General features: G+C 47.9%; 1 protein-coding gene across 2 annotated transcripts in view; it reads right to left on the bottom strand.

Annotated features, from left to right (window-relative positions):
• Positions 1-17,025, bottom strand: part of CENPE (centromere protein E) — a 1,911,253-nt gene that overhangs the window by 1,628,179 nt on the left and 266,049 nt on the right. For both annotated transcript variants that reach the window (XM_085641421.1, XM_085641422.1), the window contains exon 21: positions 5,975-6,109. In XM_085641421.1, coding sequence (XP_085497547.1) covers positions 5,975-6,109 — 135 coding nt within the window. The remainder of the gene's footprint in view (positions 1-5,974; positions 6,110-17,025) is intronic.

Here is a 17,025-nt window from a genome sequence, read left to right as displayed (position 1 = left end):
AAGAATTACCATGCTATCTGTCAATTGTAAAAAAGGTTCCTTAACAGTGAACTCTTGGAGTTCGTTCACTCTTTTAGCGGACGTAGGAGCTAGCAGCAACACTACCTTTCAAATAAGGAACTTTAGTTCAGCTCTATGAATAGGCTCAAAAGGACTTTATTAGTTGGGAAAATAGTGCGTTAGGCTGCCAGGCAGGTGGCGGTCACTTTATTGGAGGATATGCTCTGAATAGTCCTTTAAGAAATTGGATGATTAATCTGCGAGACCACTGGGTTCACCTGAAGCTTGTAATAGCAGCTAAATGCACTTTAACAGAGAAATACACCAGACTGGATTTGGCTAAATATAACACATTTGACAACACCTGTTCTAGAGGTGATGTTATAGGCTGTACATTAGATTTCTAACACCATAGACAAAATAGTTTCCGTTTGAGGCAATAGGTTTTGTTTGTAGTTCACTCTGGCCTTAGCACGGACACTCCTAGAATCCTCTAGAATACCTAGGTGCTGAAACTGCTGGTTGTTCATCAACAACAAGTCCACTTGGGGCTTCAGTTGAATGTGGTTGTCCTCCCAACAACATGAGGAACTCCATAAATAAGTGATGTCTGGACTATCACAGCGCAATGAGTATTAACCGTCATGGTTTGCTTTCAATTTTCCTGGGAACAAGTAGGATAAGGGGAAAAGCAAAGGCATAAATCCCAGACCATTGCATCAACAAGGCAATCCCCCAACATTCCTTCTGAGGTTCCTTGCTGGCATACAACTGGAATTTCTTGATCTCCGGAGATGAAAAAACAATCCAGTTTGGACGTGCCCCATTGTTGAAATATGGTGTCCAGAATTAGATGGTTTAGTTCCCACTCATGGCAGCTCTGGGTCCTTCGGCTCAAGGTGTGTGCTAGGGAGTTGTGCACTCCTGACAGATGTTCTGCTCTCATGGTCACTTGATGACATAGCACCCATTTCCAAATGGTTTGAGCATCTTTCTGGGACAGAACTTAGGATCTTGTACTTCCCTGTTTTTTGAGGTAATGTATACTTGTGATGTTGTCTCTCTTTATTAACACGGATTGCCCCAGAATACTGGGTAAGAAGGCTTGAGGAGCCAGCGAGATTTTTCTTAGTTCGAGGAAGTTGATTTACATCCTGGACTGCTCTGGAGTCCACTTGCCAGTACTTTGAAGGTCTTCTAAGTGAGCTCCCCACCCTCTAGAGAAGCGTTTGTTGTAATGAGTTACTCCGAAAGGGGAGGAAGGAATGTTAATCCTGCAGAGTGATTGCCAGAGCTTGTCTACCAAGGAAGAGCTGCTTTCATCACTGGGGTGATCTGAATGATGTCGAAATGCCCTTCCACTTGCAGCGACATTTGGAGACTAGCATGAGGCACTAGGAGAATGGGTGATGACATTATGCAGAGTAGAAAATTGATTAGGCGAACTGAAGAGCACTTTCTTTTTGAAAGAGAGGGCTAGAAAGAAAGGTTTCTGCTGTGTGTCTATGGACAAGAAAGCTTGTAGAGCAATGTGTCTACAGTTGCTCCCAGAAAGGTTATATTTGTTGAAGGCAAAAGGAGAGACTTCTGGAAGTGGACTGTGAGCCTCAGGGTTTGAAAGAGGTGAAGGCATGTGGAAGTATCTTTCAACGCTTTTTGGAAGGATGGAGGCTTTATTAGCCAATCGTCGAGATATGGGAAAATATGAAGGCTTTTTTGTCGCAGGTGGGCCATCACTGGGTCGAGACAATTTATAAATATCTGGGGAGCAGATCGGAGATCAAAAGGGAGCACCTTGAACTGGTAATGAGTGTCGGCTACTGTGACTGAGGAATCTGCGATTACTGGGGAGGATGGGAACATGAAAATAGACATAGTGGAGATAGAGGCCGATTAGAAAATCTCCATGGTTGAGAAGGTCGGGCATTTTCTAGAGGGTAAATCAAATGGAAATAGGGTTTCTTCAGGTACTTGTTGAGTTTCCTGAGCTCAAGAATGGGAGCCACTCCCCTGAAGTCCTCCTCACTAGGAAAAAACTGGAGTAAAACCCCTTTATTTTCTTAGAATGTGGAACGTGCTCTATGGCTCCTTTTAATATTCGGGCTTATACCTCCTTGCAAAGAAGATGAAGATGAGAGGGGAGAAACTATTGGTGGAGTATGAGGTGGAACCTGAATGAATTCCAGGGTATGGCCATACGTGATAAGATTTAGCAACCACTTGTCTGTTGTGATTTTGGTGACATTGATGTGAGTATTTGGAAATGCTGGCACGCACCAAATGATGATGCATAGGGGGAATCACTGGTAAATTGAGGTTGTTACTGATTTCTGCCGGTATATCGGGTGGAAGAAGTCTGTCTCCTTCTAGGTTGTTGCTTAGAATAACCTACTGATAGAGGTGCTTGATAGGGCTGGTGCTGTTGATGGCGGGTCAAAAAGGCTGCTGATAGGACTGTAGTAGATATCTCTGGTATCTTCCACGATAAGAGTATGTTCCTCGCCTGGGAGTTCTGCGAAAAGGAGTATTAGGGAGCAGGAGAGTTCCTAGGTGTAGGAGGCTGGCTTAGTATATGGTGCACACTTAAAGTAATGCACCTTGAACTAATCCAGGCAACCCTTATGGTGATTTTAGTGGTCTTTGATAACCTTAGGCTCTCAATGTGATAGCAGTGGAGAGCAGCCTTCAGGCTTATCTTGAAGGAGTGTAAGGCAGCTTATGTTACCACATTTAATCAATAGTGTATATTATATGAAAAAACTGCACAGTGTTTATAAAAAATAAGGCTATTACAGAACACAATCACTATCACATTGGTATATCTCCTGGACGGAGATATCAACAATACACATGAAAAAACTTCAAAGAAATTAGGTAAGTAGCACAAACATACACTGGTCTAAAGGGAAAGACCAAACCATATACTAAACAAGTGGAATGCGAACTGCAAGAAAGAAGAAGACTTGGACCAAAGGACTCCAACAAGCTGGGAGAATAAGGAACCGCCCAAGGTAAGTACCCAGGAACCCCCGTGGAGGCTGTGTTCAGGGTGGAAACACAGCTGTGTGCCCAATGGAAGTCAATGTAGTCGCGGTTGCAGTTTTAAAGAAAAAGGACCCTTCCCAGAGGACCCCGAAGAAGCTCTTTGGAGGATGGAAGGTTGGAGAGTCACTCCACCCGTGGATGCGCAGGAACCGGGTTACCTGCACCAGAGAAGCCGGGTGCATAGGGGTGAAGTGACTTCAGAACCTCCAGTAAACAACAATGGAAGACTTGGGAAGAAAGGCCTCTAGAAAAGTCTCAGAAGATGTCAGGTGGAATCAAAGGGTGGATTCTTGGAGAGGAAAATCTGCAAGCAGAAGAGACAGTCTATGCCACTCAAGGTGACCAAGAGGCACGGAGGCACAATGCCCACCCTTGGCAGGAAGTCAGAAGAGTTGACGAGGCACTTGTTGCTGCAGCTGTGGGGACAAGGTAACTCTAAGGAAGACCAGGAGCAGTACACGAGCTGTCCCACATCCGATGTCGGTGTCTAGGTGGTCGGTGTACGGAGGGAGCACCAAAAAGATCTTGGTAGCCGCAACTGGGGTGAAAGATGACAAGATGCAATTGGTGGGACCAGCAAGGTCCAAGGGACTCACCAAGTGAAGGAAAGTCAGAGAAGTCCCCCGCAAGCAGTGGAGTTCCCCATAGCAGGAGAAGACCCTCAAGAGGATCCCCAGGCCGAAGGCACGGGAGTCGCAAGAGGACCTCTTGTAAGTCACCAAAGATGGAGGCCGACAGTACAAGGGATGCAGTGAGGGCACTAATCTTAGAGAGATGAGGTGCTGGGGGCTGGAGCTTCTTGTAGCCCGAAAATCTCTGGAGTGCAGAGCCAACAAGTCTTGGAAACGGCAAGTCGACGAGGTGCACAGGGGTTTGGTCCCAGCAGCTCTGACAAGAACACTGTCCTCAAAATCACAGGAAGACCGGTAAGACATACAGAGAGCCACAGAACCACCACCTGTGTTGCTGGGCCTCGGGAAGTCCGTAGGACGACAGGAGCAGCAGACCGGTTAGCATGGTTGCGGTGCCTGCGGATGCAGGGGAGTGACTCCTTCACTCCAGGGGAGATTTCTTCGGATGTCTTTGATACCTGCCCACAGGTCTTCTGGAATACCTGAGCGAAGCCCAGATGAGGCAGAAGACTTACAGGCGAGGTTCAACGAAGTCCAAGTGTCCAGACAGTCAAAGAGTGTCTTTGTTTCAGAGGGGAGTCTTGTTCCATGACGAATCTGAGGACCCACCCACAGGGGAGCCCTTAAACACCCAAGAAAAGTGTTGGAACAACTCTGGGATCTCTTCCAGAGGAGGGGCTGTACAGAAGGAGGATACTCCCCTGTCCTTTGTCTAGTTTCATGCCAGAGCAGGAACCACAGTTTCCTGAACTGGCTCAAACCAGTGTATGCAAGGAGGGAACCAAATATGCCCTTCAATGCAGTCTGGTGGCACTGGAAAGCGCCCTACCCTAGCCCAATACACTGGTGATGGCATTGCTCCATGTAGCCATGTCCTTAATAAACTGGCTCATGATAATCTTCTTCCTCTTCTTCATCTTGATATTTTACGTGTAACTCTGAAGGGCTGTGAGCTGCACGAAGCATCCCTTGATCCTCACTCTCTGATTCTTAGAGTTCCAACAAGTCGCTGGGTGGTAGTGGGGACATTTTACTAGGAGAAGTGCATTCAGGACAAATACTTTCTGGAGATGGCAAAAGTCTTGCTGACGAGGTAGTCAACTGTAATGTCCACGGTATGGTTAAAAGAGATATTGGTGGCTTCTGTTTGAATTTAGATGACGACTAAGATTGTGTCATTGACAGAGGTACCGACGCCAATGTGGTCGTCAGTGGTGTAGGTACACGCCTCGTCTACATCACTGTCATCGAGTCGGTCGTAGTGACGGGATCGCTGTCGACAGTTAAAGAATCTGCATAGTGCCAGTCGTTGTCGATATTTTGATCTTCGGTGCCGTCGATGATTGTTTCAATACCAATGAAATGTTTGCAGTCAGTGTAGTCTTTTGTTAAGCTCTAGGTTTCAAAGGCAGGTCTGTAGATGGAGCAGAAGGCTCAGATTTAGAGTCTGAAGAAGCTCTTTTTTATTTCCTCAGGACAGGAGCCTTGTGCAGATCCATTGTGGGTCTTTTTTAAAGGTTTTCTTGCTTCTATGACGAGGTCTCATGGTGAGACCACTCCCTCTTCTCGGAAGTCTGAGGAAACAGAACACTCACTACTTTCCTCCTCAAACAACAGCAGTTTTAGAATTCAGTTTCTGCAACCATAAGAAGTGTCTTCCCTCACGGTCATTGAGGGTTTTGGTAGAAAACGTTCTGCATATTTTGCAATCTCTCACTTTGTGGGGTAGATGAAAGCAGTAAATACATCCTTTATGAAGATCTTCTGAATGAACCATTTTCTTACCACAGGTGGCAAAAGTCTAAAGAGCCTTTTCTTGACTAGTTCTGACATACTGGAACAGAGAAAACTTCAATTTGGAAATATCAAAGCTGAAGAACTGAGCAGAGCTCAGGGAGACTTCTTAATACAGGACGTGCAGTGAAAATCTGAGGGAAGATGCCTCTGTTGGGAGTGTTCTAAGGGCGCTGTTGCCCGATTGGTCATTGCTCAAATTTGGTCCTTTTTCAAAAAGGACATACGCTATTAAGCCATGCCTTGCATTCCATTTAAAGGCTATTATACTGATACATACTGCTTTACTATAGCACCGTGGGACTTCAACTTCGACGACTGGAAATTATTTAAGCATGTGAATCTATGAAAGATATCCCCAATACTGGAGGAACACAAGTTTGAATAATAAGCTAAATCACAAGTGGGGTGCTAAACTACTAGGGAAAACATTACAAAAGAATTTTGACTTACGAAATATCACAGAAAGAAACCTGAGAAATGTAACATCCAACTGCATTTACCATTTGTTCTTTCAAGTCCAAGTTCTCACTTCTGAGGAATGAAGATTCCTTCTGTGCATCTTTGGTTACAGTTTCAGCATCATGAAGTGACTGCTTCAATTGATTAATTTCTTCACAAAATTTTTCAGCAGAGCCCTGAAAGACAAAACATAAAATGTACTTTCATGTCATAAGAAGGTGGTTTTATTTTGTAATATTTCCATCACTAAAATGGGGCAGGGACAGCATTGAGATTTATGGCTACTCCCCGGCTTTCATTGCTCTAAAAGAAAAACACAATGGCAATACCAATAGGTCTGGCTTTGAACTGAAGTGCTTTTTGTGTCGTTGATCGGTTTAGGCACTCATTAAGTCATCACACATGCACTTGGACACTCATCTTTGCACTCATGCATTAATTCATCAGTTCACGGACTCATTTTGGCATTCACCCTCTGAAACCACAATAAAAGGCACAAACAGAACCGCTGCAACATAATTTCAAAGGATGCAATTAATGAAAGAAAGTACAAGTTAACAATGTATCTGGTAGAGACGATTCTAGCTGCAGATTCGCCGGGGGGCAGTACCACGCGACTCCGCCCTGACGTCTTCCGCAGGCGTGACGTCAGCGAGGTCACATAAGCTCCACCCCGGCGCGCTGACGTCAGTTTGCTTCGTAGAACTTTTTCGGCATCACAATGCGGAGCCATCACAACAAAACTGAGGAGAGCATGGCAACAGTGTGCGAAAAAGCCAGAGAAACAAAATAGAGAGAAACAAAAGGTGAGGAACAGCACCAGTTGGCACCAAGGCACCAGAAGGCTACAACAGCAAAGCCAGAGCAGGAAAATAGCAGAGCACCACTCTGAGGAACAACTGTGCAAGCCAACACAATAGCACAAGGTGGCAGCAAAACACAAGAAGGCCAGAGCAGCGAAGCCATAGCAAGAAAAGCGCAAAGCACCACTCCGTAGAACCACCGTGCAAGCCAAGGCGAGAGCCATCCTGGAGGTACAAGCATGTGAAAGCGCCGTGACAGAAAGAGAGGGTCTGCAACCACAACCACAGAGTGAAGGGCCACAAGCCCGGAACAGAGGAGCAACAGCAATCCATCCCTAGACTACACTGCCAAGGATGGCCATAACCCCTGAAAGGAGTGGGAGGTCAAAGGACAGGCTGTAAGAATCCCCAACGAATAAGACCGCAAGGGAATCAGAAACTCTAACAGAGGAAAAAAAAGCAAGAGTAGGCCCTCACACTGGAGAGAAGCTAGCTGGAGGGATGCTTGACTGGAAGAAAACGAAGAGGACACCCACAGAAGACAAGCCACCCTGAGGGAGGCGACTGCAGAAACCCAAGCAGAGGGTCCTCGCAGAACAGGGAGGAAGGGCGGTTCGTGAAGGAATCTGCGGCTAGAATCGTCTCTACCAGATACATCGTTACCGAAGGTAAGTAACTTGTACATCTGATAGAGACTACTAGCCGCAGATTCCTTAACGCAGAATAGATACCCTAGCCATACCCAGAAGGGAGGAGGGCCTGCAAGAGAGCCTCCCCACCAGGAGAGACACAGGGCCCCAGCAGGGGACATGTCACAGGGACAAGAAGGGAAAGGCCAGGATATCCTAAGCCCAACCAAGGGAGAACCACCCAACACCCCGCAGGGGCAGACAGCGCCCGAAAGCCCCAAGGAACACAAGGACCACCTCAAACCCCAGGGAGAAGATGTAGAACCAGAGGCAGGGCCCACAGAAAGAAACACATACACAGTGACAGAAAAAGCTGAACACACCTCAACTGCAAGCAGCGGACAAGACAGGAACGGCTCCACCGCCAAAAGCTTAGACAGAAGAAGAAAGGCACAGTTGCGCAAAGCCTCGGCCGAACCAGAGGAAGGGGAACAAGGGAATACATCAAAGGCCACAAAGGTGGATCAGAACAAGCAGGCCTGAACGGGCATGCACAGCCAGCAGCAGGAAACACCACGGAACGGCGCACCCAGGACAAGCCAGACACCAGCCGAAGGCAGAGGCCAGGAAGGGCCAGGATACACCCCAAAGGAGGGGCCGGTCCAGAAACACACCACTCACTGACTCACGAAAGAAGTGGAACCAGGCAGAAAAGAAAGACGGAGGACGGACCAAGCCGTCCACCAGAACACAGAAGCCAAGGAAAGCCAGTCCCCCCGGAACACTAGACAGAGGGCCAAGCCGAAACACCGGACAGAAGTGCGGAACCGCCACAACACGATGCCGCAGACAGCAGGCCAGACTGGTCTAGCGACGTAGCGAACAAGGAGAAGGACGGACCTGGGCGCAAAGCAAGCTGCATCAAGACAATCGGCAAGAAGATCGCACCTGCGATATACCGTGACGCCACGGAGAGCAAGGAGCCCGAAAAGGGCGACCACACCTCCCCAGCACATGACAGAGCTATGTAATAGCTACAATTACCCCACATAGGGTATGTTACATCCCAAGAAACAAGGGAACACCTCTTAGGAAATAATTTCCGCAGCAGAGGACAAACAGAAAGACCTGCGGAGAAAACCACAGACGGCTTGTCAATCAGCCAATAAAGAAGACACAGAAGGCCTAATCTCAGGACCTACACAGGCTTACCAACAGCCAAAACCACAAGTCAAACAAGCATTTGCAATGCAATAGGTCTCGCATTTACGCGAGTTTGAGCTATTGACATTGCAGATAATAATGCCTTTTATTTTTGTTTCAAAAACATAAATAAAAGACATTGTTATTTACAATGCCAATAGCTGAAACTATCGTAACTGCCAGACCCATTGCATTGCAAATGCTTGCTATCTATAGTCGACTGAGCATTCAAGAATATCTCGCTGGCTGCAAGTCCCAAAGAGAGATCTTATGCCGCATCCAGGGTGCCTGCACAGGCTCCCTCAATACTATGTGCCTCCGGTCACCCTACTCACAGAGCACTCCCCCAGTCACACTGAAGACTCTGAGCCAAGGGCGTCCATGTGAAAACATAGAAGGCAAAATACAGACCTGACACGTCTATCTTCCAACAATCGTCTCAACTTGCATTTAATTCCTAACTCAAGCCAAACTAACGTCCCACATCTTTCACAACTGGATTAATTCCCTATTCTAACGCCAGTCTAATGACCGACATATATTAGGAAAGTACTAATTTTCTTTTATAACTGCAGCCTAAGTATATTTGGGGGTCAGTGGTCCAGAGTGGAATTTGTTGTAAATTGAAATTTATGCAGGGAGATATTGATGCAAGGTGGAGATTTTGATAGTCAATGGTTTGGAGTCTTGGATTTTGCAAAAGATGATTGTGCAGTTTATGTATTCAGAAGCTACTGTAAAGGGCGGCATCTCTGGCACGCTCTCAAACCCTTCCCATCACAACCCCCTACTCTTCAGAAGCAGAGATGTTCATACAAGCTGTCAACTGAGTTTGCTCACTTTGAGCAGAGGGCCGCTGCTAGGCCAAGACACAACCCGCTCGGCAGTCTAAGTGTCGCCGCAAACACACTTATGAGTGCTTAATTTGAGCCAGTGGTTTCCGGTGCTCAGCACGGCACTTAATTGCCAACACCGGTGCTTGTGACAGTCTGCCACAAGGTGGCGCTGTCTGGCTAATTTAGTAACTTGGGGGGCATGAAATAGTCCAAATTGTCACAATTGTAGGAGTGTGTTTCTATTGTTACTATCACTGGTGGCGCCGGCGGTGCAATGTGTGGTACAAGGTGCAGTGATCTCCTGACGAGAGCCCTGGCACTTATGCTTTCTGCAAATTAAGCACTTGCAGTGACACATAATGTGGAACATAACATAGCAAAGTAAAAAAAGCATTGGCATAGCCAATAAGTCTCGCTTTTGGGACCTTATGAGTATTTAGTTATGCAGCACAATATCCCTGGTGCAACAACATCAACGTTGCATGGCTAAACACTTATAAGGTCCCAAAGGCGAGACCTATTGGCTATGCCAATGCTTGTTATTATTTAGCATGCCAATGCCACAGAAAGAGTACTCTGTGCTTTCTGTTGTTTAATGCAGACTGTCTAAATTTAAAGTCCTGGAAAGCAGCCAGGGGTTTGAACAAACTCGCCGTGATGCGTTTTAAAAACGCCCTCTTACAATCGAAAATATTCTGTCTTATTGTTTGAAGGAAACAATTTAGAGCTAATTAGTGCTGTGCTTTTACTCAGTTTTCGAAATCCCTAAAAGTACCGAACCTCAGGCGCAAAAGAAACAAAGATAATGTACTACATTATTGATACCAAGGCATTACAATTTAGAGGAAAACAAGTCAGACAAAATAATACCTTTTTTTGTGTAGTATGTAGATCACGCTACAATATGGCTTTCACTCAGCAAATGTTTATAATTTAATAGCCATTCGGCGACTACATTCAGGGCCTACGCCCTGACACCGCATCAACTAAGGCAGAGATGGCTTACTCGAGTAGCTGATAGCAGGGGTTTTCCAAATGTAGTTTACGAACGGCCCGCCCCCTCTGCGCAAAAGGGTACATTGGTGCACATTGACCTTGGTTATTTTTAACGAGCTGTATTTTTCGTTTTATGGGGGCAGCCGTAATAAACGAATTTGCAGTGCTACCATAGCAGTTCACACTCACATAACCTCCCAAGAGTAACGGCACATCAAATTAGACCCCTTGAAACGGCCGTCTTATGTTTAGTGACCAATAGCGCTGCGAAGCCTATACTGGGTAAACTCTTAGCCAAGGAGCTACAGAGATGGTATCTCGTGCTCGAGATCCCCAATTAGCAAGGAGATAGTGTTCAATGTAAACTCTAGAGTCAAGCTTGGGAGTTAGTAACACACACACACGCACACAGAATCACACTATTTTCGCAAAGGCTGCCTGATATGTGTGTGTGAAACAACAACATATTCAATCAGACACTGCGGAAGTAAATATTGTTCCATTGTGTCTGTGTGTGTGGGGGAGGGGTCTCCGCCACTAGAGAATACCACAAGTGCACTGTGCACAAGTGACGCTGCAGCAACAAACTCACAGCAACACTTCTTTTAGAGAGGGCAAGGTAGTGTTGAGCCCCGTTTCCTGTCAGTGACCCCAGCGGTTAGTGACCCTTAGTGCTGGTCCAGGTGACTCGTGACCTCCGTAAAGTGCAGCGGTGTGGATTTTGTGTTAACACATCTCTGCTCGGCTCCACACAGCAGCCTCTGAAGCATTGGTTCTACGGTGAAAGCAGCTGACACGGACCCCGCAGACCATGTATGAAGACAGTGAGGTCACTACCTGTCTCTCTGGCTGGAAGCAAGCTGCCGGGCCACAAACAGCGAGGCGCGTGCACCACCCTGGTGAATGGATGTTTAAGGGGGAATACCATGTAAAAGGTTTAATTACACAGCCTCTTGCTGCATCATATCATAGGGCGAATGGACGCGTATGCAGCACCAAACCTGCACGCGCTTATGACTGGACGTGGGTAGCATTTTTTTGTTCGATTTAGGAAAAGGCACGGACTGCAATATGTGTGAGGGGAAAGGAAACCAGGAAAACAATCACAAAAATTAACGCATTCGCGATAGGGAAAACAAAGAAGCCTGCAAATGCTGCGCGCACGCGCGCCACAGCCAAGCATGTGATTTCAATTATCACGCGCGTGTCTGGGCACGATAATTGAAAACCACATGGCCTACTGGTGTCTATTACGCGCACAAAGCGCATAATAGACACAAATAGGCCATGGGCGGAGCAATTCACCCCCACCTTTGGCCAACTGCGTGCAGTCTTTAATAAAAAGACGCACGAAAAAGCCAATGCGGTAGCACAAAAGGAATCGCACACGCATGAGCGTGTGCGATTCCTAGGTCAGTGCTGAATCCCCGTTTTTCACCTACTAAATGTCTCGCACTGAGCGAGAACTCCTGCGCAGTGCAACACTAGGCGCGAGGCCCAAGAAGAGGCCGGACCAGCAGCCAACAGCACCAAAGGGCCAACAGAAGGACCCTGAAGGCACACCAACCACACAGAACACACAACCGGGGCTACTTGTTACTAGGCCCCAGAAAACAACGGGAGAACACCTCTCAGAACACAGACCAACATCCAGGGTCACTGAGGAGGAGGAGGAGGAGGAGGACGACGAAGCCCCGCAAGGAATCTCTGAATGTCAGAATCCGCAGGGGCATGAAACAAAAGAGCGCCATCGAAGGGAAGGTCAACCAGCCGCTCCCTAAAATTCTCAGGGAAAACACTATCCCTCAGCCAAGCATGGCAATGGAGGGCCACTGAAGAAGCCATGGTGCGACCAAGCACCTCAGAAACGTCCAGAGTCGAGCGAAGAATAAACGCCACCAGCTCCCGGCCATCCAACACATGGTGCCGCAGATCAGCGCAGGCACCCTCCTGAGAAGCGGAAGACAGAAGTGACTCAGCCGAATCCCAAAAGCAAGAAGTGGCTCTGGCCAACACACAAAGCGTGTTAAGCGCCCGCAGGGGCAGCACTGGAGGAGGCGAATATGTTGCGCCCCCAGGAATCTAACCACAAGGCCTCCCGTGACGGAGGAGACAACACCGATGGCAAGGAGGGAAAGGCGGCCTGCAAAAGAGGGCCCCTAGTACAAGGGTGGAAGGAAAAGCAGACAGGATCATGCGGAACAGCGGGTAGGGTGGCGATGCGTGGGCCGCACAACCCGCACCCCCTACACAGCAGGGACTGGGCCTCGGGGACAACTGCGACACTTACCAACAGGTGAGCGACGCCCTTGCGGCCTCGAAGAGGGATGAGACGGAAGCGGCGGTTCTTGAACCCTTCGGCGGGGGACGGACGCGGCGACGACGCCGACCTGGACATGCTGGCCGAGAGGAATTTCATCCGGCGCTCCCGCCGGGACTTAGGCTGCTTCTGCTGACAAGCCTTGCAGTCCGTGGAGTCGTAGTGCTCCCCCAAACACCACATACAAATGGGGTGAGGGTCCGTCGCCGACATCTGGTGCGCGCAAGACGAGCACGTCTTGAAGCCTGAAGGCATTCGCACACTGTTCTCAAGAAAAAAAAAAGGCCTAAAAACAGGCCAAGAACACGATCCGGATCCGCGTTGCACGCGGAAAAGAAGAAAATTGACGTCAGCGCGCCGGGCTGGGGCTTATGTGACCTCCCTAACATCACGCCCGCGGAAGATGTCGGGGCGGAGTCGCGTGGTACTGCCCCCCCCCCCCCGGCGCGCAGAAATGCTGGGCAAGAAAGTTTTCCGGGTCCAGTCTCACGCCTGGGGATAATTTTACGTTAAGGAATCTGCGGCTAGTAGTCTCTATCAGCTACATGCTTTCGTCCAAATAAGACAGATACAAGGCTCTATTGGCTGACTTTAGCCAAAAGGGCAACACCTTGCATTGCTAATGCTTGGCCTCCATCATGAAGTTCTGGAACGTGCAATGTTTTGTGTTGATTGGCACGTGGAAGTACACATCCTGCAAGTCTATTGAGCACACCCAGTCTCCCTGGTGAAGGTGAGGATAAATGTGATGGAGAGCAAGCATGTGACATTTTTCTTTGCGGATGCACTTGTTCAGGAGGCATAGTTCCAAAATTGGCCTAAACTCTGAATTGGGACCCTTCTTTCATACCACAAAAAACCAAGAGGAACTTCCTCAATTGCCGACTTTTGTAATAGAGTGGATACTTCTCGTTGCAGCAGTTGTAACTGGCGACAGACAGATTTTGCTGGGTGAAATCGCCAAGGGTGGATGACGAAACGGAGAGAGTACCCACTTTGCAGCCCATTCACCCATTGATCTTTTGTAATGTTACGCCACTCTTGCAGATGATTGGCAATACGTCACCCCACTGTAGTGGAATACGGCGACAAAGGTAGCGACAGCTCATTGTTTTGCTGGGTTTTTGTAGATGTGAAGGACTGGTGTGGCGCTCCGCGGCGAAGTGCAGAACGGCGATCCTGGTACTGATGTTTCTGCGGACGTTGAGACCATTGAGGGACTTGAACCCTCTCTGATTAGGCCTGCAATTGTATGGCCTGTACCTGTGACTGAAATCTTTTTTCTTTTCCAGGCCTAACACTTTCAGGGTGTTGAGCTCCGCCTTCATCTTGGCCACTTCATCGTCCGAATGGGAATCATAGAGATAAAGCGTTGTTGAGCTTCCGGCCTGAGTGCCGCAAGTCAGAGCCAAGAGGAGCGTCTAACGCATATGCCATGTGCATAAGCAAGCACTGCCAAGGTTGCACCATCTGCTTCCTGGAGAACCTTCTCAAAGTCCCGTTGATCTTTGATGGAAAGCTTGTCCTTCAATCTTTCGGAAGGAGTCCCATGAGGACCTATTGTAGTGACCCAAGATGGCCGATCCGCTAGCCACTTTTAGAAAGGTACCACAAACTTTCCTACCCTCCCCCCCCCCCCCTGGAATCTTGGGATCCGCCCTCGTTATCCAGAGTAACAGTCTATAAAGACACCACTGCTCGGGTCTTTTTACTGCTGAAATAAGCACTGAATCCGGTGGAGGATCAGGCTTCAAAAACAGTATCTTGTTCCCCTGCTTTGGATTTTTTTTAAATCCTTGCAGGAGCTGACTTAAGGGATGCCGGTGTGTGTCCATTACCGGCTGAATGAGCCCAAGAACCAAGTTAAGCTAGAGGTGAACGGTGCAGTGGGCTGCAACGGCCCTTGAGATTGATCCACTTGCCCAGTCATCGTGTTCTGCCAGTGATTCACTGGAAGCAAAAGAGCTGCTCTATTATGTAGATTCTTTCCTCGATGGTAAGCATTGCCGCGATGAAGCAGACGTCAAGCTGCCGGACTGGCTTCTAGACGCTGAGCCTCTGCTCGACGTTGGATACGACTGCCTGAAAGTCTAGCATCTCTGAACCACCAGAGACTGGGGACGATGCCCCAATCTACACTTTTGCGAGTGCCTCAACGTTGAGCGTCGTTGCATCAAAATCAGAGGCACGCCTTGGGCGGACATCGATGGATCCTGTGCCTCGAAGTCAAGGGTGGAAGGGATGTCGTACACCGGCCAGACAACGCCGATGAAGAGTCTCATCACCAACCCTCAATGAGCCAAAGTCGATGGTGATGGGTGCCTCGACGTTGAGCGTCATTGGTTTGACGTTAACTGAGATTCCCATCTTGACGTTGAACGCTGCTGTGTTGGCGTGAACGGAGATTCTAGTCACGTCGTTGAACGCCACCGTGTTGACGTTAATGGAGACAGATACCTCAACATTGAGCGTGCCCGTGTTGACGCCAATGGAGAACGTCTCTTCGACATTGACCGTCTCCAGGTTGACGGCAACAGAGGAAGATGCTCCAATGGCAATCGTTGTTGTCGTTCTTGTGCTGTGAGTGAACGCAAGCGATGCACTGACATGGATCTTGCCGCTGACGAATCTGCAACTGTCGCTAGCGGTGGTCACGTTGGCGGTGATTCCTGTGACAACGGTCTGCTTTTCTTCCAGCAGACATCTGTCTCTCCAAGAGACTATGAAAACGAATCCTTTCTCTATCCTATAGAGTGCACCTGGATAAATTCTTTCAATATGGCAACTCTCAGTAACATATGTCTCAGGAAGACACAGAATACAGACAGTGTGGGTGTCTGTTTTCGCCTTCTTTTCAGAGTAAAAGAAAGAACTACCAAAACCTATGATACATTTTTTGACAAAAAGCACAAATATACAAGTGCTCAAAAGCCAGCGTCTTAACTGAAGCCAGAAAGAAAAACTGACCTGTCACCCCCTGAGACATGATGGGGGTCAAATGGGAGGGAGGGTGGGGGGGGGGGGGGGGGGGAGGATGGGGGTGGGTCATGGTTGCCTTAAGGGCACAGTGCCAGTTTTTAGGTCTTGGCTAGCGAAGGCTGCGCTTGCGCAGTTTCACTCGCAAGTTTTAATGTTTTTCAGAAGAGGGGCTTGAATTCTCCCCTCTTCTCCATTGGATGGCCTCTTAAATGCTGGTCAGCCATTGGAGAAGAGCTTTGTCTCTCCAAACAAACCCTGTCTTTTTCAGATTCGGGGGCGTGTTTTTTACTTTCTTTCTCTCCTCAGGAATGTAAACATTCCAGCCAATGGCAAGAGGAGAGAAAGAAAAACATGCCCCCAAATCTGAAAATGCCGCTGCGTTTCTCCGAGGCATTTCTGCTTGACCTCGGAGAAAGCCAGCGGTGTTCATGGCTCTCGCCAGGTAAGGCGCTGGGACTGATTTCTTTAGGTTTTAATTTTTTTCTTTAAACAGTCCTAGAGGCCCCCAAGGTTATCGCGGTATAAATGTCAAAACTTACAACCTCCAAACCTAACATTTGCAAGGGTCCACTGCCCCCTACTAAGGCGAGCTTTTAATACGAAACCGGGGTAGGAGGGCGGCATCTTCCTTGAATGTATTAGACCGATGGCACCATTGCTAAGCAACTGCTCCAGATAATAATGCAGTAGACCCCACACCGAAACAGCCAACCAGTTCCCTGACAAAACAGAGGGACTACTTCCTCGTAGATGCAGAAATCTGGGAATAATGAAGTGGGGATTTATTGAAGAAAAAAAACAGGAAAAATGTATTTGCTCATTACCTATCACACCAGCTGCCTTGGCTATATTCTACGCATGAGCTGACGACCAGGAAGTGTATTCGGCAATCCATTGACTTCCGTCCTCTGAACACAGTTCCAATAAACAACTAGAACGCTAAATGGGCTTTGGTAAACGAGTAGCGGCCGCCATGCTGCAGGACAAAACAGATTTCCCGATTCCTTCCATTCAAGACAGTGGAGGAGGCTGAGTTAGTCTTAAAAAAAAAAAAAATCGCTCGTCACTAGTCCTGTCAAACAGAAGCTAGGGAGACCAGAAGCGTTTTGTCATGCGTCGTACATTTTCAAATCGATTTTAGTTTCCAGTTTCCTCGCATTTTCAAACTAAGGAATTCATTAGTCTTTTCTTTCAAGTTTACAGTTTGATATAGCGCGAACTTGGCCCAAAAACACCACATCGATTTACATGAGCATCTAATTACATTACACACGATCAGCCGACATTGGAAGATGTGTTTTGCCCAAAATCACATGGGTTGAACCG

This window comes from Triturus cristatus, chromosome 2_2 (genome assembly GCF_964204655.1).
Source record: "Triturus cristatus chromosome 2_2, aTriCri1.1, whole genome shotgun sequence".
Lineage (NCBI taxonomy): Eukaryota > Metazoa > Chordata > Amphibia > Caudata > Salamandridae > Triturus > Triturus cristatus.
This window is presented reverse-complemented; position numbering and strand designations above follow the sequence as displayed.